Raw genomic sequence first — 23,977 nt, 5'->3', positions numbered from 1 at the left:
TTCACATAAATTCTACTCTGTGGACCCTAGTATCAAAACATCTCTGAAAATATTTAGCAAATATAGATGGCTTAAAACCATGAAAGGCTTGAGGGAAATTTCTGGCTGAAAACACTTAAAAATCACTCATTTTTGAGTGTCTGTGCAGCTGTCTTAACACTGCTTTCTTTCAAGAGAATAAACCTCTACTATTCATTGTAAAAAACAATATTAAATGAAAATCAAACCTCTGTGCAGCATTTCTTCCAAGGCCTTGTTTGTGCTCAGAATCCTTCAGAGACTGTGTGATTGTGGGAATCAGGCTGGTAACCAAAGTCTGATCCAAGACTGCCACTGTTTCCAGTATGCTGAAAACCCGATGATCATAGACAGCAGTGTAGTCCTGGATAAACTGCCTGAGGGGGATACAGGGGCATTTAATGCAAGGCCAAAACTAGATGCAGAGAACATGCCAACAACAACTGAAGAGTCTAATCATAACAAACAATCTGGCTGCATAGCAATTTTCATATTGTTTCGCTGGAATACTCTACCTGGAATACTTTCTCTAAACAGTCATGTTTTTGAAACATAAAGCTAAAAATTTCACATATTTATTTTGAAGTAATTTGGAAGATTCTGCTGCTGTTTCAGCAGTACTGCCTTGTTCCAGAGCACTTTACTTCGTAATGTTTGTGAATGCAAAACTAAACCATATATTTCTTATTTAATAAATAGTTGTAAGAAAAAGACTAACAAAACAAGAGTTTTAGATTCAAATTTGCAGAAAAAATGTTGGCATTTCATATAAAGCTCCCCTGGATCTTAAATAGGGCAGACAGACCATTGGATTGAAGCACATCCATTTGCTGTCCTGAGGATCTGAGGACTTTAAGGCTCACAGATTACATTCAAATCAAAATCAGCATCCTAGGGGTGACACATGAAAGTGAAGTATCACATACAGACTGACATTCCCACAAATACTCATTATTTTTTCAGTGAATCTCTCTCAGTGCTTTCACCTAGGCCCAGCCCAGTACAACATCAGTGCTTAAGGTTTGCAGAATGTCTTTGAGTGCCAGGTCATGCAGTTTGTCAACTGTATACATGCAAGGTACAGGATTAATTTTGCAGAGCTATGAAATAAGGATAATTTACATTATAATAATCTATTATTGTCACAAAATCAAATTAAAAACCCTAAGCTTGTTATACGACTATAACAAGACGCACTACAAATTAGGCACACACATCTTTCACAGCACCATCAGCATTCCCAAGGTGTTTTTCCCATTGCAGGAGCAACACACCTCCCTACTCCCTCTCAAAACAGTACCTCATCCATGAGGAAGCAGCTATGCCTCTCACTTCTATTTTTCTGCTCTGTTTTTTTGGCAAAGCTGTGTTCAAATCCAGTGCCAAAAGTACCATTACTAAAATACCATAAACAAGCAACAATGCAGCATGTTAGGATAATTAGTTATTAAAAAAAACCCATGTTTGCTGTCAATTGGCTTGCAGCAGCTTTGCTGCCAGTTGGCATATTTTCTGGTTACCTAAATACAGAAGTCAGCTGGGTGGCATGTTCTCCTCCTGACCCTTCTTGGCAGCCTTCTACCATATACTGTACAATGTCTGTAGATATTTTTTTAACTGCAAAAGAAAAATCACAATATTCACACAGAGCTCTTGAACTGACCATCTGGAGAATGTCTTTCATGAAGACAAAAATTTTAAAATGAGGGAAAAAAAGGGTTTTAACTTTCTTTGATGCAAGTGAAATGATTGTGAAAGCACTTAGTTAGATTGGCTATAAAGAACATAATGAGTCATGGGTTTATGGAAAAGTCTTATTTTCACCACCATTATCCTTTAAACAGATTTTTAAATACACTATGTTTTTTTAAAGTTAAAGCCAAGAGATATACATTTAGAGGAAATAGAGGTTTTATTTAAATGTAAGTTCTGTTTATATTCTTTAAGCATTCCTATTAGATTCAAAAGAAAGGTCATCACAGCATTATATTCTGCACAAAGCTATGTGCATCTACTCCGTACTTTCAGTGGTGGAGATTGTTCTGAACCCTCTTTTTTTTAAGGGAAAAAAACCCTAAAAAACCCAACAACCTTCCCCACTATTTTCTCAATAATTATTTCCAAATAAATACCCAAGTTGCAAGATACAGCTCTTCCTTTATAAAAGTGGAACTGGGCTCTAAGGACTTTGCTAGAAGGGTGTGGCAGAGCAGGCAGGGAGCTGGTGGCTACAGCAGCACAGGACTTCCAGCTCATTGCCCTGCACATTTGCAAGGTGGGTACTTGGTTTTTAGCTGATATGGCTGTGATGGCAAAAGAGGGTGATGACTGAGGCAATTTCCTAAGCACATCTTGTCCCTGAAACTATTATAGACCAGATTCAAACAGTACTTTATCAGAGAAAATTCCCAGGAGACATCAGAAGTGAATCCAAATTTTGCTTAATACCTCTCTAGCAGCAAGAAATTGAAAATTTGAGCTCAGGTATATTCGTTATACAATGGTGGGGTGAAAAGAGTGCTTCACTCTTTAAGTACCTAAAAATAAAGATGTTCTTGCTACAAAACAAAGCAACCTAAAAGAAGAAAGAAGACTCAAAGATACCTTCAGAGAGCAACATGCTACTTTTAATCCATTTATAATGCATCTATGGGGAGAACATACACTAGTCTTATTTGGTCTCAAAACTTTAGGTGGAAGAAAAGTGCCACAATTGCTAATGGAGGAGATTATATAGGAAGGATGGGGGAAAAAGAAAATACCTTCAGATTCCTGCTAAGTTGATTCGTTTATTAGAGAGTTAAATGAGGCAGGACTTCTCTGCCTGAGAGGCAGAAGTCCCAGAACAGTTAATGAAAAAAAAAGCCTCATCCAGTTTAGCTGGCCAGATTGCTTTATTCACCTCATCTGAGAGTCTTAAGTACTGGTATGAAAGATGCTCAGCAGTGCAGAAATCTTGCAGGCGTGGAGAAATATACTTAAGCAAACAAACAGCTCACCTTGCAGCTCATTAACCAGTAGCAAGCACTTCAACACGGCTGGGAGAACCAAGTCTATGTCACACAGTTCAATGCTCTGGGTTCCCTGAAGCACTTCAAGAATGAAAGCAAGAACAGAGGCCAAGCGAGGAGGTGGAGCATGCCCTTTGAACTGCAGGTAATTTTCCCTGGGAAGACAAAGCAAGCCGGAACAAAGTCTATGATACGGGTTTTTTTTCCCATGCAATGCAAGCACCATATACCTTAAAATAACTGTTATTTCAGCAGGAGGCCTATTACAAAGATTTCTATCTTTATCTAGGCTTAAAGACTTCTATTTATCTTAGTCATAGCAATGACTCCCAGTTTGTCAGAGGACAGTGATATCTTCTGATTCTTGGTTCAGAGAGGAGTGAGAAATAAGAACCATCATAATTACAGTTAAAAACCCAAGTGTGACTATTAAAAGCACAACACAAAGGTAGCTTCATAATATAATTGAATTCATGAAGGAATCAAGATTCTAAAATCCTAAACCAACATGCATAATACAGCTGTTATTTAATTACATTATTTAGCTTTATGTGCTTTTGTAAACTGACAATCATACTTGTGGTAACAGCTCTGCTGTTACACTGGTACTGATATTTGATTTTTGTCAACAGTATGTTGTAACAGGACAGCCAATGACTGATTTTGTTCAGAATTAACACACACATCTCCAATATAAAATCTGGCACAAGGATAAAAGGTGACCTGTCAATCTGCAACAAGAGCAAAGTTTAACATAACACACACGGAATGTTCCAATTTTAACACCTTGATTTGTTCATTTTCCACAGAAGAATACAAGAATATGAACTACTGTTGGTTTGGCACCACAAATTAATGGAATCTGAAGACGGTAAGTTTCTCAGGTGAAAGAGAACACAGCATTTATTCATCAGCCAGCAAGAACACTCCCAGAACCTTCAAAAAACATTTTAAGATATTTAATATTAGGTACTGTTATCTACTCAAACAAGGCACATATGTTGGCTGAGCAATGCATCAATTAAAAACCAGCATCCTTATTAAAAACTCAGTAAAGAGTGCTTCTACAGCTTTCAAATGAAATGTGACTTTCAGAGCTCTGTGTACTTCATTGCACCGCTTCAGAGCACTGGTGTGCCTTGGCAAATGAAAGCTGTGACACCCACAGTTCTTGTATCATGTGGTCTGTCTTATTTAACATTAGCAACTCTGAAATCTTCTGTCTCATTAATTATTCTGAAAATTTCCCACAATTTTATTTTGTGTGTTCTTCCACTACAACAGCTCTCTGAGTTGGACAATCCTGATGGTGTGGTTCACTGTCCTCTCCGCAGCAGCAATACATTCACTGCTTTCATACAGCCAAGAGGCAAACAAACTGCACCTATTTGTGTACAGACCCCGTGACTGCCTCATGACCACGCAGCACTTTGCTGCTGTTCTAACACATTCTTCCCAGACCACTAAGGAATGTTTCACATCTTAAAAATCACCAAGTGCTATTATACCTTCAGAACTTTCCACTCTCCATCCCCATGTTCATATATGCATGCACACATTTAAAAATAAGATGACAAAGTTTGGGTATCCAAAAACATGTCACAGCTAAGACTGTGAAATCTTAATTGACTTCCTTAATAGGTGATAATACAGGCTTTACTTTCAGATTGCCTGTCATATTTACCCAAGATCAGCACTGACATTCCTTTTCTGAACAACATGTATACCAACTCTTTAACAAGATCCAAATAGCATTGATATAGGTCTGCATTTGAGGGGGTTTAAATCCTTTCCTGACATGGGAAAAAAGTACAGATTGTTCACTACTCTGCAGTACATAAACCCAAGCGTCAGCCTCTCAGCAGCAGGCACAGAGATTTGTAGCTGCTGTTGACATAACGTGAGTGGTGACAGCACAGTGAACAAATACTGTCTCCCTCCCTGTCTTCCTTCTCCCACACCCCCAGTTTTCCATGTCCCCTGGGCAGCTGCACACCTGTGTATGCCTCCCATGCACAGGTAACTGTGGCTGCTCTAAGCACTGCAACTCTATGCCCCTAAATATGGCCTGAGACCCACGCATGATGATGTCTACTGGAGCACAATTTTTCTAGAAAAGGACTTGCTTTTCATGTGACCTCCTGCAATGTATTTTGTTGTGGCCTAGGACTTTTATCCTTAATTACTCTGTCACAAATCTTTTCAATTTTACTCTCCTACTATATAAAAACTCTCCTTCCTTTGCTCCTTGCCCAGAAACTCCCAGGCTCTTCCAAGAGCTACCATCAGCTGAGAGGAAAGCAGAAGCCTGAGATCATGAGTTATTTGTGACGTGAATCTGAAACCTGAGAAAGTGATGTTTCACACCCCACTGGTCCTTACCTTATGACATGCAAAGTGGTCTTGCGGAGATGGAGCAGCTGGGGGGCTGTGATGGAGCTGCCTAAAGCAGAGAGCAGAGGATGCTGCCCGGCACTGGGCGCAGTCGGGGAGGAAGGGAGGAATCGTCCAAAATAATGGCGAATGATGCTCCCAAGGAGTTGATTTAAATAGGCACCCTGTGTTTGGGACTGACAACATATGAAGGACAGGCCCTGTAGGAGAAAATTTTAGAAAATGAGGAATTAAATAAATTTTTACCAATACAGTTGAATAAATCTTTAACAACTGTATGCTAAACACTCTACATGCTGTGTAAACTGCTGCACACAGAGTAACTATGCCTGACAAATAAGCATCACTGATTTGCTGCAGATAGGATGATCTACAAATGAAGACAGAAGCAGGCAAGGCTTAAAAAGGAGAGAAAAAAATCTATCACTAGACTAATATATTGGAAGACGAGCTTTGGGAAATGAAAGTTCCCCTTCAAATTCAAAATAAAACCTTGGCATTTCAGAACTGAGAAAACTTTTGTGCCCAAAAGCTTTCATTTCTGTTTTCAATCCTGTACGTGGTCTAACAAAGTATGTTAATCAGGTCAGATTTAAGATGGGACAGAAAGAATAAATACGTCATCTGCTTGTAAAGGACCATGTGAAATTTCTGTATAAATGATATAGCAGAAAAATGAGCACTTAGAATGGAGCTCCAACAAGAAAAGATTTACTCATTGTATGAACAAATTAGCTTAAATTAGGCACCATTTATAAGGGATTTAGAGGAGGTTTTAAACTTTAAGGTAAGGCAAAAACTGCTGTGATTTATCCAATATAAGTTATATTGATCAAGAGAAAAATCTATAATGAAAGTACTTGCTCAGAAAATGCTTATCTGAACTCTACCTGTAGTTATAGAACATATATATGGTCCATCCCTGAAAAAAAAGAGTAGTATTCTTACTGGAATGGGTTTCCATAAGAGAAAGTTAAGATCTTGTTTCCTTCCCCCTCCTCTGATTACTGAGAGCAAGAAGAACAAATCACTAAGAAAAAAATAAAAAGGTCCCGCAATCTCCTATCTCAAGGGTCACAGTCAGCAGCACAAACAGAAGCCTCTTGAGAATTCAGTTTTCACAATAGTTTTGTCCAAGAATAATGGTGTAAAACAAGGTCAAGCACAGAGCTCCCTAGACAGCAATTTCAACAGTACTTCAAATTTCCATTAGCATTGCAATCCAGACCCTAGTTTTGGTAGGAGGAGTATCTGTCTGAATATTTATGGTTGCTGAGGTAAACTAATGCCCCGAATATAGGAATGAACAGATCAAGTCAAGCTGCTTTTGTTCTCCATCTATGGAAAAAGTGTATTTTTGTTGCTTTTTGTATAGAAGTCGCTCCCCAAAAACATTTTAATCTATACCTGTCTGTTTGAAAGTGACAGAACATTCAGGGGAAAAAAATGCAGGCTGAGGAGTAGCTGAGAGTCCCACTGAATGGTGAGTTCCCACCTTTGGTTCCACAGTAAACAAATACAGGAAACATGAGGTTTCAAGAAATGAGGTGCCTGAAACTTTCTGCTGTTGGCTCTCTTGAATGCAGATTTGGGTTAAGGGTTTCACCTCACATACTTCTAGGGCTCCTTGATAATTCTGGCAAGTCTCAATGACAAAAAACACTCTTTCTGAACTGAGGCTTTGAGTAAAACTCCAGTTTTTCTCCTCCTTTTGTGTAAATTTATTGTAGGAAAGAGCTTCTGCTGTATCCGAAGTATTAAAAAAAGAAGTCTGCTACTTCTTGGCAAGGAGCAGGCTCAGAGACTGTTAGAGATGACAGACTATTTAGTGTGTAAACTTTGATGTTTTCAGTAAGATATTGCAGCAGGCATAAAGAAGAGTTGCCTGTGCTTTCTGTAGTAAAGCTCACACAAAAAGACACAATATATTCCATAATCCAAATATCTGAACTGACCCTTAAGGCTCTAGACTGTTTTAACACTAAAAGAACCCAGACATCTAGGACAAAGTGTATTAATTTACTGGATAAAAGGGACACAAAGAACATCACAACCTTATAGAGGATACTTGCAGGAATATATGAAGAATGCAGCACCTCTGAAGAACTAACAATGACAGTTGCTAAAATGAGAATTCTTCCAGCTGAGGATCAACAAATGATACACAGCATCAATAAGACATCAGTTATTAACTAGTAATATTAAACTAGTTATTAACTAGTTAGTTTTTAAGAATGATCCTAAACTTATTAAATGGCTGCAATAAAAAGAAAATAATATTAGAATTTAGATATCTGAGGGAATGCTGACTAATTTCTGCAGGTCTAATAATTTCATTTCAAAGTGAACCAAAAAACCTAGCCTGATCCTTCATAAAAGCATTTTCATTTTTTGGGTTGAAATAAATTGATTTGGAAACTGAATCTCAAAGAAATTAGAAAAGAACTTGGATTTCTCGCTTGAACAAAAAGGTCTACTGACTTCAGGTCAACACTGTGTTCTTTATTTTGGACTCCTCTTTTTCCTTACAAAGTGCAGAGAGCAACAGACCTGCACATGGTCTGACAACACCATATCCCAAGTGGCACAAGGCATGAGTTACCAACCCTACACAGCAGATGCAAATCTCCAGCTACAATGGCACAATATCCTAGGCAGTGCTGGCCAAGGATGTGATTGCAAGATAATCACACAGAAATTTCTTCTTTTAAATCCCACCAGTAATTAAGCGAGATGAAGGAAGCTACTGTTCAAATGAGAGAAAAAATAAACACACATGAAACTGGACTGCAATTCTGGACCAGAGATTTGAAATCAATCACATCAGACCCCCAGGACAATCTCTACAAAGGAGATGGACTGTAAAGGGTTGATAGAGTTGCTTTCTTAACTGTGCTCTTCAGCCATCTTCTGAGGTTAAGATTTAAAAAAAAAAAAAAAAAAAAAAAAAAGGACATTTTAAGGGGAGCAGAGAAGCACGACATCATCTGCTCTTCATTTTAGCAGAAAGGCAACAGATTCCTGTGTGTGCTCACTGCAGGAACCTTTTGTGGCCAGAGCTGCCTCTTCTGATTTATCTGTATATCTGTAAATCACCTGTGGAGAGCAAAGAGCCGATTAGTGTGGATTACTGGAACTATTCACTGCAGAAATGCCAAGCTACCTAATGATGACTTACACTGTAAGTCCTGCTGTTGGAATAAATCTGCTGTCCACCAATTAAACTTGTACAATTCCTATTAAACACATATTATAATTCACAAAATGTACTAATAAACTTGCTCAAATATCGAACCACAGATGTGGCTCATGGGAGGGCGTTAAGGTCTGATCTCTGACAAATGCTGAGCCTGCACAGAGCTATTAAAATCACTGGGAAGTGTATGGGCCAAGCACTACTCAGAAATAAGCTCTTCTGCCATTCTCAGTATCTAGACAGAAATCAACAAATCTTCTGTATTTGGACTAACAAGATTAACACTGATAAATCAAGCAGGGTATCTTCCCTGTCATCATGTATACAGTGCTTATTCCATGCACCCACACTGTATTCTGTAAGATATATTTAAACTAATATTTCTTCTCCAAAACAAGTTTCTTACACTGCTTCAGTTCTTTCCCATATTACTGATAAATGTGTCCTAAAATTCCTCCAAATCATCCTCCAAGAAATTCATCAAGAGCAATATTGGTCTGAAATGTCCTATGGTAGATTTTAGCAATACACTACCACACAAATCAACTCAACTTCTTTTTGTAGTAGTGAAATACCTATGGTTAAATTTTACATACCTCACTATCTCATAATTAGGAACAGTCCCATACAATTGTAAAATGGCTGTTCATTCACATTCTTCATGCTTTACTTTCCAAAGTCAGTCAATCAAACAATTCTGAGGGTAATTTTTATATCTCAATTAAAATCTTTCTTAGGTCATCAAGTATTATCAAAACAGATGTGCAGTTAAAGAAATAGTACCCAGACAGTAACCCTTTAGGCAAGATAAAAAACCCCAAAAAATAGTTTAAAAGTTGCTAGAGCTAAGCTATTTTAACAAGGCAGCATCAGTGACTGAGTTTGAAAAAAAATCTTGATAAGCTCCCTGTAGAGTAGAGAACAGACCAGCTGCCCAAAAACTGTCAAAAGGCAGGGGTATAGCCCAAAGTTCTGTATAACCACAAACATAACAAATAAACACAGTCAGTCTGAACTGAGGAAAGAGAAATGCAACATCCAGTCTTAATTAGTGCCTTTGACAATTATGTTTGCTTGTGTAAATTTAAACAAATAAATTTGTAGTTTTGGGGTGGTGAAGGACAGTGAAATACAGCATTAGTTCTGATGAATTGTATAGTAATAAACTACATTGTTTGGAGAGACGGAGCTTTGTATATTGTCCTAAGAGACGAAAATATTGAGGAATTATACAGAATTTCATAAAATTGTGGCATCAATAGATATGTAAAATAAACTGCTACTAGGACTGACTTCAAACCCCTTTAAAGCCCAAAAGAAAAGGATCAAGTAAACCACATTAAGATTAGCTGTTCAAAACTATGGAAAGAGGGAAGTTTTTTCAGGTCATTGCTAGCAAAACTAAAATGTTTTCTGAGATCTGAAGCAGTCTTTTTGAGCAAAGCAGAAGAAGCCTACACTGTAGGAAATGAAGAAGAAAAAAAGATGGACAAAAAAAAGATGGTGTCTGAACTTTTCAGAAGACTAAAGAAAAAAATTAAAAAAGGAAAGGCTGCTGTGTAGAAATTCCACTCAAGAGCTTTTATACTTGGACTACAAATAAAGAACTCACATGTATAAGATGCTTTGCATGGTCTCCAAATTCCTGTTTCTTTATTTTCATGCAACTGTGAAAGGATTAAGTTGTAAGCTGGAGTATTACCAGGGACAGATCTACAGAACAATGCTTGTCTAACATTAGGGTGAATTAAGGCTCCTGCACTAAAATACCAATGCTCTACCTCTACAAATGAGCACCAGGCACAGGGCAGGTACCCAACAGGGGCCTCACCACACATTTCACCTGCAGTTTAAGTTAGTCAAGGGGAGGTTATTCCCAAAGAATTCTGTTTCTCCATCTTCCCTTCTACATATACTGTTTTATCAGTTATCTGATATGCTCATTTGGGTTTTTGGGTTTTGTTTGTTTTGTGAGGCTAGTTAGTATTTGAGTCAAGTCACAAATTGCTATTCACAGAAGCATTAAAGCAAATTAAATGAGAATGTGTATGGTGGTGAAAGGGAATGAATGTAGCTTTAAGCCAACTATGAAACAATAACCTGAGATTTCAGAGAGTGTCTAGAATCCATTCAATCTCAAATAATCTCAGAAGAGTTATTTTTGTTGTTTTTAAACCAATCATGAAATATTTTTGTTTTGAGTTGATTCTAAATTGGAATTTTCCCACTTTTCCACATAAAAGAGAAGTAAGTATTTTTGAATAAATGAAGCATTTTGAAACACTTAAAAAGATTGTAAACTTCTAAATACAAACAAAAATTAATAAGATACAAAAGTGTCATATTGAAACAGGAAAAATAACTCACAAATTGTCCTCTTTTCTCCTCGAAAGTGTTTATCAAATTAAATAATTACTTGTTCTCTACAAGCAGTGTTTGTGTAAAATAAAATATTTGGTACATCTAGCGTAGCTGAAAAGCACATGGACAATGCAATAGACTGATGAAGAGTACAAAAGTGAGGTCTGGAAGTCAGAATCTGGCAAATAAAACAGGAAACAAGGGCACACACCACTCAAGACTTCAAAACCAACTCAAGTGTTTTCATCTGAAGACTACATCTGTCTGTGCTGGCTCCAGAGAAACTGGCTCTACAACTGAAATACCAGATTAGCAAACACTCAGTCCATGCTAATACCATTGTCCAGATGGCCCTACATGTACACAGCTTCTGAAAATACCTACAGAGCAATAAAGCAAAACATACTGTGCAGAGCATTTCATAACCATATTCACTTCCATACTACATGCCTTCGATCACAATGAACTGCTTTTGAAACTAATCAATTCAAGTGATGTTTACAATGCCACCACTGTATTGTTTCACAATACAATCCTGCAAAGTAGTGAGCTAAGACTGCAATCAAAATGAAGACTAAAGGAGAAGGAAAAATGGTAAGCAAAAAAGTCACAAAGATTTACAAGGAAAACATGTCAACTTATTTATTTAAAAATACAGTCTTTTCTCTTTGTCACTAGCAGAAATTAGTCTATTTCTACAGCACCAACAAGCCTTACAGAGTTTCAAGAGTAACTGATAGGGTGAGGGAAGAGTAGGATAATAGGAAGGAAGGCTTTAGTCATACAATCATAAGCAACAGGAACCTGATTTAGCAAAACATATTCTCCAAGTATTAAGACAAAACAGAGGCATAAAACACCAAGGATTTTCTTTTGTTGCTAAGAGCAACAAAAGAAGGGGTATCTCATTTATAACTATCTACAGTTAGCCAAGTCAAAGATGATTTAAAATACTTGTTCTGTCATCTTAACAATTTTCTCACTCCATATTACGATTACTTGATGCACTGTTTGAGAAATCTCTCACACTGGAGACCAGTGTAACCAGTAGGTTGGCTAAAGGTTTTCCATATGCAGTGATGAGACCAGAAGCTCTGAAGTGTACCACAGCACAGCTGTCTGCAACGAGGAAAGCCCAATGGATGGCAATTTTCCTTTCATTTCTTTAAGAAGAAAACAACTTCTCTTACTGCTTCAATAAATTCAGTCAATGCTTGTTCTGATTAGGGAAAAAGAAAACATCCCCTGCAATGTTTATCTTTTCCTGAAGATTCATTTGTGTGCTGATAATAGAGCTGAGATATTTACCTGGAGATAAAGAGGCAGGCTTTCCTGAATGGCAGAAAGCAAAGCTACAGGCAGCTCCTTGTCCTGCTGGAGCACAGAGTGAGGCAGCAGTAAGCAGTCCACGATGCGAAACAGGAGTTGCTGTGCCTTGGAAGTAGCCAGTATTGGTGCACAGAACTTTACCAAACATCCTGTTGAAAAAGATTCAAAAAATTCCAAACCAATTTACAGTTAAGAAAAAAAAAATTAAGAAAGCCTTAAGAAGCAATTATGTTAAGTTAGATAATCTAAGAGTAGCAAAAGCAACTGAATTGTCTCACACATATGTACTCTTTCCATGGCATCCTGTTAAGAAATCCCAGTCAAAACAACTCAAAAGTCCATTTACAGTTCATCAAAACAAAATACTATATTGATTCAACACATTACAGTTAGAAGTTTTTAGGCACGTGAAGATGCTTTAGGAAAAGTACAGCAATGCTAAAGATAGGATGAGTTTCTTAGATCCCTGTAGAAAACCTAATTAAACTTGATCCATAACCCAACAGCAATCAGCACACATGCACTTGAACATTTACCTTGCTGTGTGCATTCATCCCTTTTACAGAGAAATGCTGCCTTTGCCTTCCCTTTACATTTGTCTAGCACCACTGTGGCAACACCACATCAGCAACTACTCACACAGCCATTTAATGTCAGCAAAACATTAAATACCCTTCAAACTGCATTTAATTTCAGCAGATTAAGAAGAACGAGGGGCAGCAAACTCCATTAAGTCTTGCCAGGTCTTTGTGGGCTGTCAGTTCACAAACTGAGAGCCTCAGAGAACATCTTTCTTGTTTTCAGCACAATAATGTATCACTTGCTCAGCTTTGAGCCAGTTTTAAGACTGTTCTTTTGACTTCCAAAAAAAACCTAAAAAGGTGTTGATGTGTAAATACCCCAACTTTGAAACATCTTTATTGCAGATGAGGTGTAATTTTTCTTGGAAAACTAACTCCATACTCAGAAGTGTTAATACTCAAAACACATATTAAATAAAACAAGATTCTTATGTCAACATTTTCAACTTCACATTTTATTAGAGGCAAGAAGAAGTTTTCTGGGTTAAAAATACAGGAATATCCTGAGGAAACATGTTTAAGACTTTGAAAATAATGGAAAATCAAAAGTAGGCTGTTACAAGATATTATTAATCTATAAAAGTCATTCATTATCATCTCTAAAAACAATGCAAAACAACATTAATCTTGTGGAGTGAAAGAAAACACAATGATCAATCATAGAGAAAGAGAACGATCACCTAACAATACTTCTAATAATGTTGTCTAGGTTTCCTGCTTTAAAAGAAACATGGTCATTCCAGCTGAAAGTACTCCTTCTATTATCACTGCTGTGATGTATGGGACAGTACAAGACACAATCTGACTACAGACAGGAGGTGTTTAGATTTGTTAAGTTTTGTGCTTTGTCCTTATAATTTAACAAGCCCACAGAATGTGAAGCAGTGATCGAAATACACTTGATTTTTTTTTTTCTTTTAAACCTTCTTTATGTTTTCTTAAATAAAAAGAAAGGACATTTTCTTGCACAGAACTGACTGAAGATTAATTGTTCCCTACTGCAAAGAACAAAAAGGACAATACCCATCTAAAAAGGAAAATACCAATCTAAAATTGCTTTCCAAGGCTCCAACCCACATCTGGGTATCTAAAAATGTTTAATTTTATATACATCTTGTATATCAAAGTATGCTGATCTCACAATATAAAAATTAAGTATTTTACAAAAATCTAATTCCAGTACATTTGATGTATCTTCTGCGTCTTGGTCATGCTTTCTCTGTGCTCCTTAGAATCATGATGTAAACTGTGTGAGCATGTGTGCATCCAAATCACTATCTCTGTTTTAAGATACATAAAGTTTAGTCTGTTTTTAAAGGTAAGTGGGTCAGACTTGTACATTCATTGGTAATTAAAGCACTCTTCTTTTTCCACCCTATCAGTGCTTCCACACTTAATGAATAAATACTAGAATTGCATTTTAGTAAGGTACAGAGTGCATGTCAGAGAAGCAGTTCCAAAAAAGAAGTGAAGTACATACTTAAGCCAATTTGGCCACTAACATATCTCCACTACATACCATGTAGCCTGTCATAATACTGCTTAGCACATTATATCCTCAGTTGAAAGGGACCCACAAGGATCACCAAGTCCAACTCTCAGCCCTGCACAGGACACCCACAAAAAGTCACACAATGTCCAAACACTTTTTGAACTCCATCAGGCTGGTGCTGTGACCACTTCCCTGGGGAGCCTGTTCCAGTGCTCAATTCTCCTCTGGGTGAAAAACCTTTTCCTAAACTCCCTAAATCCAGTTTTAAACTCTACCTTACTCCTCCACATTGGCCCTAATCAAATAAGTGATTTGATCAAAGTAACCAAATACGTGATTACCACAGTGTTTTCTTTAGTGAGTCAGGCTATGCCCCATAGCATGGATACCTAACACCAAAGCTGCAAATTGTCTCAATCCACGTGGCTCAAAAATTGGAATTCTTTCAGAAGGGTGTACACCTACTTTTATGCTCTACAGGAACAACTCAGAGCTCATCACTTCTATTTAAAATGAGTGGGCAGAGGAAGGAAACAGTAAGAGACATCATACAAAAAGATTTCATTACCCTCTCTGGGAAGAGTAGATCTACTGTAGGTATAAATTGCTGTAACTTCAGGAACTGCTATGACTTACAACAATCCTCACTACAGCTAAAGAACCAGAAACGAGCTTGTGTCACTGTTTCTGAGTTGGTTTAGGTAAAACAGGTCATTTTCAGTAATGAAAGATGCAAAAACATCTTCCTTTTGAAAACACTGATTTGCAGGGATAATAAAAAAAGCCCCCATAAACGAAAACCACAAGTAAGTTAGACATCATGATCTAGAGAAAATCTGGGAAAAAAATCTGACTGTAGCATCTTGGTGACTTCCTTTTTTCGAACATTAAATAGTATAGAGCAAAAATATATCTGGGTAGTATAGAGGGGAAAGAAGTATTATAAATTTACTGATTCTTTAAAACTATTTCCTAAAAAGATAAGAGGTGTAAAATAATTACCTATGATCCAGTATGTAAGCTGCAGACCTTCTGGAGGTCCTTTTGCCTTCAGATAGGGTTTCACATACTTTAACACATCACCCAAATACTCCAAAGTCTTTGCTACCATGGCAGATTTCTCAGGGAGTGTCTGAAGACCACTGTAAGTTCTACCAACAGCCTGAGAAAACAAAATCATTAAAATAAATATAAACCAGTCTCTCATGAGACTTTTGTGAGTAATTTCTTTTTCAGGACTCAATCTGATAGTCTCTTTTCACTGCAATTGTCCTATGAAATTAACATGGGGTAGATGTACAATACCTTAATGAACTGGACAAGAGCATTTTTTGGGTCTTGCTTGAAAACTGATTGTCCAACATTAGCCTTTAAAAGAATGTTTTCTACTTCTGAGAGTTTAAAAATCAGTCTTGTCATTTCCGTCAGCTGTTCCATGTAGGCTTTTCCTGATTATTACAAGAGAGCACATCAGTAAATACAGTATACAGTTATGCTTTTAGATTTAATTTAGTCCCAAAATCATGAAGTGAAGCATTATTTTAAAATATCTAAAACAACAAGTATTTGGCAACCAACTGCATCTCTCCAGACAAATAAAACAATTCCAAACCAGTTACTTTTCTGATACAATTTATAAGAGAATAAAGAGTTTTAAGTATGGCTAACCAAGCTGATGAGTTTCTTTTTTTTTCCAAAATATGAAAAATGTGTATGAGAAATAGTGACTGGAAGACATGTTCTACAGATAATGAGAACGGCAGTGGTTTTAGAAGAAGGGATAAAGAAATACTCTAAGAAAGCAAAGTATGCAGTGTAAAAAAGGGGAGAATTAATTGCAGCTAGATTCCCCCACCCCTCCCTTTTCTTTTTCTTTTAGGCCATTCACAGCATGATTTCTGACTATTTACTTCAGATTTTCACTTTTTTTAGAGCAGTTTCTCCATGGGGGAAATATAACTTGTCTCCTTGGGAGCAAGTTTTTATTCTTTGCTTCCAAGGAAACAAGCTCTTTTATCTTTGTTTGTGATAAATTTGTCATATGCAGAGCAGGCAAACTATCAATAAATAGCACAAGCAGTGTAAAGAAACACATTTTGTAATTAGGTAAAAGTAAAGGAATACAAACAAAAATACATTTTGTAATTAGCTGAAAATGTTTGCCAGCTTTGCAATATAGCCCCGTTACTGCAAACATGAGGGAAATGTGAGCACTTACCAACTGTTCTCTCAGCATCTGTCTTGGCCAAGGCACCACTTGGTTGATCGAGGAACATTTGCAAAACGCAGCGAAACCACGAACGTACTGTCAAAGCTTCGTAGGATGTATAGCCCATGCTAGAGAAATCTTCACACAGTGAACTGTGTAGGTGGAAGAGAAATAAAAAAAGGTACAGAGATCTAATAAAAGTAGGCAGAGGAGTGACAGTATCTCATTTGGCTGTAGATGCAAATATCTACACGTGTACATATGTTTTGGCTACAAAAAAACAGAGGGAGGAAAATTCACACAATGTGAAATGCCTTACTGTAACAATGGATGATTTGACTGTATTATCTAAACTGATAATGTACAATGCTGGAAATAGTTTATCTGAATCAGCTTGGAACATCATATTGACACTGCTCACACTGCTCCAGCCTTTCATATAAAGCCAGCCCAGGTGTCCCATGCCACTCTGAAGTCTGCTTAGTTCTAACTACATTAAAGATGGAGAAGAAAAGGTCTGCTTTAGCAAATAAATATATGTCATGTTCAAAACAGATCCAAAGGGAAACATAAAAGGGCATCTTGGAGATGAGAAAGGAAACTGCTGTACCTGGAAGTACACTTACAGACATATTCATTTAGGTTTGTATATACACACTAGTATATCCATTCCCGCACACACGTGCTATATATACTTTGAAACACTTGCTACCATTCTGCCAGTCAGATGTCAGACCAGAGTCACTCAATGCACAGTCCCTGTACTCTACTGCTCTGTATTCCCAAAGTTTTATTTACTATGAGTAGCAGCTGCAGTTGTTTTTCCCAAGCATATCAACCTTGCATCATTAATTCTGGAGAAACTCCTTGCGAAAAGACAGCAGGTGTGTGCTGCACTCTGTTCCCAATTACTATCAAATGAGGTGGATGTGTGCTTCAGGTCAGGGATATTTCTTGAAAATAGTTACACCGTTTATTTGAGAGACTTCCTCCCTGGTCAGTCCTAGATACTTCAACTTTAATGAAAAATGTTTGTACTCTTGATATGTGTACATGTAAATCTACCTATTTTCTACTGATGTTTTACTCATGCTTACAACAGAATGTCAACAAAGGTCCAAAGATGGAAACCAAACTGGATTCTACTTCTGCTAAACATTGATGAAGTTGAGGGGTTTTTCTGCTTCATTTACTTAAAACCAGTGATATTTGTTGTGCATATTTTGTCTGAACATCCCTGCTGAAGTACTATTGACAAAATACGTAAGGAGACCAAATGAAAGCAAATAAAATAAAAGAATTAACACTGAATTCCAGGACCAAAGAGAACAGGTTGCCTATGGACTTAATGCTATTTGCAGTATTGTGAAAAGTTCAGTCTTGTGTAATCTTGATGCACACAGCTAATCTACTTGGTCCCAAAGGCTGACAAAACCACTTCCTGTTGTAGTCTCGCTCTTGTTTCTCTTGCTTGCTGGTAGGTGGGTCACTTAGGCATCTTCCTAGAACTGGAAAGGAATACGCTCCTAATACTTAGAAAGGAAGGAACAATAACTACCTGCTGGAAGCATGGCAAGTGATCCTTTTAAAACAGTGAGCTTATCCACATGCTCAAAGTTAGTTTAGACAGGTTGCAACTGTTATGCACTACACAACATGGATCTATCTGGGGAGGAAAGTTTAGGTTCTTCTGCAGAAGAAATTCCAAAGCTCATGTATATGCTGCCAGAGCTTGCAGGGTATAACTGTATTAGAAACAAAAGGATCTATTTACTTTTTAACTGAGAATGTTTGATGGGAAAATTACCAGAGCATAGTGACCATGAAGTCTTAAGACCCCAGCACTTAGATACTTTGATAACTTTTGCTATAAAACTGTGTAAGGTAAATAATGAATCATGCTACAAAAAAGTGCTTTTATATGCCTAACTCTTATTTCATTCAGCACATGCTAGGTATCTGCAACTTTGAATGAAACTTACCCTATAAAAATGATGAAAGAGAAATATAGCAGAGGACTGAACACTCCTTTCCCAAGCTCCACATTGATACACAAAGAACTAAATTCAACCTTTTCTAACACCTCCTGCAAGAAGGCCATAGCCTCATCTTTGTCAATCACACTTAAATAATCTTTACCACATCCTGATTTACAGTTACTGTCCTTAGTACACTATGTACCCTAAAAATGTGCAACATTTTTCACTTTCAAATAGAGTCCAACACAGAAAAACATTCCCTCTCTCTTGTTTCTCACCTCCCCTGCTTCCAAAACCTGATTCAGAGCGGGCAAGGCAGGCAAAAAAAAGCACACAACAAAAACAACCACCACCCATCCATCTTAGGTTCACAGAGGCTTACTTAGTGAAAATAAAATTTCTCAGGTATATAAAAATTTGACTGGATTGTCCCGGGCAATCTGCACTAGCTGATCTTCTTTGAGAAGATGCAAAGAATCTGGACTATTTTAATTAAACATTACAGTCTGAAGCAAGATTTTTCCTCAAGCCTAATGAAGGATGAAAAGGTACTGGAGAAACAGTCACAAGTTTTCACCTGTTTTCAATTAGATGACTTAGATATCTTGACACCAGCTGAGGCCACACCATGTCATCCCACCCAAACAGCCGCATCATTGACAGAACAGGCTGTGGCTGCAGATCTGACAGGGCTTTGCTGGGTATATCCAAAGCTAAGAGAGTAAAACCTGTTTTTAAAGAGAGAAAAAAACATGGCACCATTTCAATAATTTCTCAATATAATCCCTGTTCCATAAAGAGTACTGAAAATTAATTACAATTACTAATGTGCAGTCTGGAAGTACCAGAAATCTCAATTAAAACTGGGCAACTGTTCTAACAGTGATTGTTTGTATCCATGTTAAAAATGTAGTCTCTATCTCAAGCAGTTTGTAAATCATCAAGATACATGGGTGACAAAGGAGGAAAAATAGATCCCAACACATGCAATTTTAAATAGACTCACAAAGCCACAGTTTATAAATCCTGAAGGCATAGTTTTACCACCTCTGCAATGTCTTAAAACCTGCTTTTTCATCTTCTTGACTTCCTTTTCTTACCTCCATCCACTATATCTTGCCCTGTACACTTAAGTATTACTCTGCTTTACAGGGTTGAGTTTTATTTATTTGTTTTGTTGCTTTTACACACTTCTCACAGTGAAAAACTGTATCTGAAAAGAATTCACTCAGTAAAAGCTGGTACCTCTCTATTTTTAGAAGTCTTTCATGTATCAAAAGTTACTGTATAAATAAAGTACTACACAAAAAATTTACTCTTGAAAAGGATCTCCACATAACTGCTGCAGATCTAGAAACTGGGGCAGTACTTTGTGCAGAATTTTGTTAATGAAGCATAACTTTTGCTGTTTCTGTTAAGTCTACTGTAGAATCTGCATCCAAGAGTACCAGAATAAAAAAAATATAATGCATTGTTAATACTACAAATGACAAGTGCATAAAAACTCAGAAATTAGATTAAATCATAAATGCTGAGCAGTTATTGGTTACAGGAAATGAGAAGCATCAAATGAGTCAGGAAATCTGACTTTGGAGGGCAATGGAAAAGGGACTCATTAGTTCTCAAATTCTCCAATTCAAATAAATATAAACATGCATGCATTGACAAATCTACTTTAAATTAGACAGAAAAGGCTAGTTTTCAGAAACAACAATAAAATCAATTTAATTAACAGTACAGGGACAGACTACCTTAAGCCATGAAGGACTTCCCATTTCCTTATGTGCCTCAGAATAAACAATAAGGTCATACAGAGTCCCTACTCTGCCTTAGGTGAGGAAACAATTTCTGCCAGCCGTCTTCCAGATTATCACCTCGTTTCTGCAGCATCAGCCGTAAGAGAGGCTGGGGAGAAATGGGAAGCAGAACAGTGCTGTGAGGCCCAGGCTGTTTGCCTGGCAGGGGGAGCAGGAGAGTTGTGACAGCTGCTCTCTCTCTCCTCTGGGCTGCAACCTTAAGGCAAGAAGCTCAAACAGCATGGGAAAGGTTTGCCTGTCTCTGTAGTGCTACCTAACACATCTCTATAAAGCAGGTCACAACTGCACTCCCTCCTTCTCAGAGGAGTTTATAATAGCTTGCTGCTCTTGCTATTCCACTGTGCTAATATAAAATAGAAAAAAATCTGTCACTGTAGGAAATGAATGAAAGTTTTGACATTAACAACCTTCTCCTTTGATTTGTATTGCTGTTTCTCACACATGTTTCAGCAGTGTGAGACCACTACTGTTGTACACTGCCTCTTTCATTAATGCTGCCTCCTAACTACCATGGAGCTGCTTCAAATAAAGGGCCTTTTAGCTTTTCTATTACCAACTCAGTACTCCTGAGCTTGTAACTTTATGTAATTCATACCATGATGGGAAAGACTATTTTATGTTTCACTCTTCTGAATTTTAGTTAACTGGATACAAGATTTCATTGTAACTGCAGAATGCCATGTTAGCTACTGATGTGAAAGATCAAACTGGGGTGTCTTTCTATTCACTGCCAAGCTGACTCGCTGCATGTGGAGTTCACACACATATGGAATGTTGTACTTCAAGATTAAAAGCCTTCAGTGTAAAGCAAGACAAATCATTAGAATGAATTACGAGATAGTTTTATGACCACAAACATAACGGTTTGGCAAAAAGCAACAGTCAAGTAAGCAACCTTTTAAAAATTGCTTTAAAATTAAAAATATTCTCAAAAAATTAGTTTGAATCTCAATCATTATGAACAGTTCAACACAAATAAACTTCTACAAAAACAAGTAAATTCTGAATATAGTGAAAAACAGTATTCTTATTTATATTATATTCTTATTTATATTGTATAACATTTGCACATTGATTATAATCTGTGACTAGTAGTGAAAAAGAAGTCAGGTTTTTATAGCTTCAAAACCCTTTGGCATTCTCAATGTGTTTGTAACCTACAGAAATTCAACACTACAATACTTCCTTCTGTCAAAACATTCAGCACAGATTCTATTTTTTTTTTTTCATTCATACACACTTAAGTTACTACATGGAAGGAAAAATATCCCAAAGTACAAACTCCTTGAAAGTTTGTGACCCAGAGAATAGCACCAAATCCAGTAGGTTGCAGGCAGGGTCAGTGCTAACCTGCAGCTGTATCAGCGAGCTGGGGGGAAGGCGGCGTCTGTGACATTCTCTGGCTCTTCAAGTAGGGAAAGAAATTTCTCCAGAGAGCGCTGGCGACAGCAAGGTGGTGCTCTTTAGCCACTAATGGAATCTGTGCTGGGGCTGCGTTTCCCAGTTGAGGTCCCCGGCTTACACGTTCGTGCACGCTCCTAGGGAGAAACAAAAACAATGTTTACGTTCAATAAATGAAAAATTCACATCTTTTTAAAACGCATTTACAGCTACTTTAAACCGTAGAGTCTGAGAACTGAAGGATCATTTTGAGCAATTAAAACCTTTATGCAAAGACATTATGCATACCAGTTACTTGATGGATGAATGATGGCATATTAAGCACCATAAAGTTAATGTTAATTACTAATGTCAACCATTAATTATATGCTTTTTAATATGTCAGATCAAAATGAGAAATTGGCAGCTTTAAAATTAATATCTGAATTTTGCAACTGTTAGCATGACAAGCAAATCTGCTTCCAATCCAAACGCAGGTGCTTCTTTAAAATTTTTGTCACTAGGATTTTTAGGATTGAGTTGTGTACAGCAAATAATGGCAAATGATTTTGATCAATTGTAAAGCTTCCTTCTGAAATCTACTTCTCACTTGTAAAATCTCACTAGGTATGAGTTTAGATAAAAGATTCATTTTATCCTGATGAACTGCAGACAATTAGGTTTGACAGCAATGCCCACAGCTTTGTTAGTACAGTAAAGACAAAAGTTACCACTACACATAACTCCCATCTCTTCCTCAGACGATGTGGCATGAATTCAATAACACACTCAATTTTCTTTGATTCTTCTAGTACCATTCCTGCTACTTAATCTAATTTGGAAGTTGTGACTTTCTAGAGGTTTAATAGAGAGATGTCTGCAGGGAATCAATGTTCTCTGAGAATTGGGGCGGGGGGGGGGGGGGACATTAATAAATTTGTCTGGTAGAGCAGGATAGGAAGCATTACAGTACTGGGCTGATCAACTAAATAACATGCTTATTAAAAACAATCTGTAGGAATGCACTATCATTCCTGTTCCTATTTATCTTCTGGTCAACCCAATTGAGATTGTGCATTAAAGCACAAGCAGCATTATTACATTTGCTTTATTAAATTCTATAAACAGCACTGTAAAGTCAGAGTCGAGATATTTAGAAGATAATAGCAAACCGCGGAGGCATTGAGAATTGCCTTAACACTAACATTTCTCGATTCCAATGTTTTTTTCTTAACTGCCATTCTCACAATAGAAACTGTTTCACAAAAAACTTCCCCTAGATCATTATTTTATGCTTACCCTAATTTGAAATAGACCAAAACAAAAATAGAAAAAACTCCAGCTCCGAGTTCCCTTCTGGGAACAGAGGAAAATTATGAAAGAATTACACAACTCACAGCACTCATTAGGACATCTGAAATGGAATAATTTTAAATAAAGAGTAGGTTGGCTGCAAGGCCTTCCCATAGTACAGTTGATATTAGAAGCACATCTCATTATATCAAATTAGTATCCAAAAATTCTTCCCAACACATAATTTAAAACATAAAACATACTGGCTGTCAAAGGTAACGATACCTTATGCCTGCCTGCAGGCATTCATTAGTTTCAACAGGACAGAGAGAATTGAGTACCAGCTAGTTTTCGAATGGCTACATTTAACAGACAAGGAAAGGTATGCAGCATTAGGAGGAATCAAGGATTTCTCTGAGAGATGGCATGAGTCCAAACACAGGAACAGAAGCCAGGAATTCTAAACCCAACATTTATTCCCTCTGTGGCTTCACATAAATCATACAGCCTTTGTTAGCCTCAGTTTCCCAGCCATGATATTTGGATAGTGAGACAGCTTACCCTTTAAGGATGCTGTGAAAACAATCAATGCTTAGAAACTGAGGATTATATTCAGTATGTCAGTTGGTATTCCTATTTACAAGGCATATTCTCCAAGTCAACATGAACTGAAATAGAAGCAAGATTAACATAAAAAGTCAAGCAACACTTCTTTGGGAGCATCCCCTTATGAAAAAAAAAGGACAAAGAAAAGGGTGTAAAAACAGTGAGGTCTAGAGGTCAAATGATGAAAAGATAAAAGAAAGGCTAAAGACAAAAGTCAAAAAATTATTTTTGTCTACTGCAAAAAGAAAAAGTTTAACAGTAAAAACAAAGGGCTTTTCTGTTCTATTTTGTTAGGAAAGGAAACATGATGC

At 37.2% G+C, this 23,977-nt stretch overlaps 1 protein-coding gene across 1 annotated transcript in view; it reads right to left on the bottom strand.

The window, feature by feature from the left end:
- MMS22L (MMS22 like, DNA repair protein) overlaps nucleotides 1-23,977 on the bottom strand; it is an 88,724-nt gene that overhangs the window by 2,725 nt on the left and 62,022 nt on the right. The window contains exons 15-24 of the mRNA XM_021545117.3: nucleotides 21,738-21,925; nucleotides 19,148-19,298; nucleotides 16,601-16,743; nucleotides 15,688-15,830; nucleotides 15,385-15,544; nucleotides 12,289-12,458; nucleotides 5,412-5,623; nucleotides 3,018-3,184; nucleotides 1,539-1,635; nucleotides 228-395 (exon numbers count right to left, since the gene is read on the bottom strand). Coding sequence (XP_021400792.2) covers nucleotides 228-395; nucleotides 1,539-1,635; nucleotides 3,018-3,184; nucleotides 5,412-5,623; nucleotides 12,289-12,458; nucleotides 15,385-15,544; nucleotides 15,688-15,830; nucleotides 16,601-16,743; nucleotides 19,148-19,298; nucleotides 21,738-21,925 — 1,599 coding nt within the window. The remainder of the gene's footprint in view (nucleotides 1-227; nucleotides 396-1,538; nucleotides 1,636-3,017; nucleotides 3,185-5,411; nucleotides 5,624-12,288; nucleotides 12,459-15,384; nucleotides 15,545-15,687; nucleotides 15,831-16,600; nucleotides 16,744-19,147; nucleotides 19,299-21,737; nucleotides 21,926-23,977) is intronic.

Source organism: Lonchura striata, chromosome 3, assembly GCF_046129695.1.
Source record: "Lonchura striata isolate bLonStr1 chromosome 3, bLonStr1.mat, whole genome shotgun sequence".
NCBI lineage: Eukaryota > Metazoa > Chordata > Aves > Passeriformes > Estrildidae > Lonchura > Lonchura striata.
Note: the sequence above shows the minus strand (reverse complement) of the source record. Positions and strands in the feature narration are given on the sequence as shown.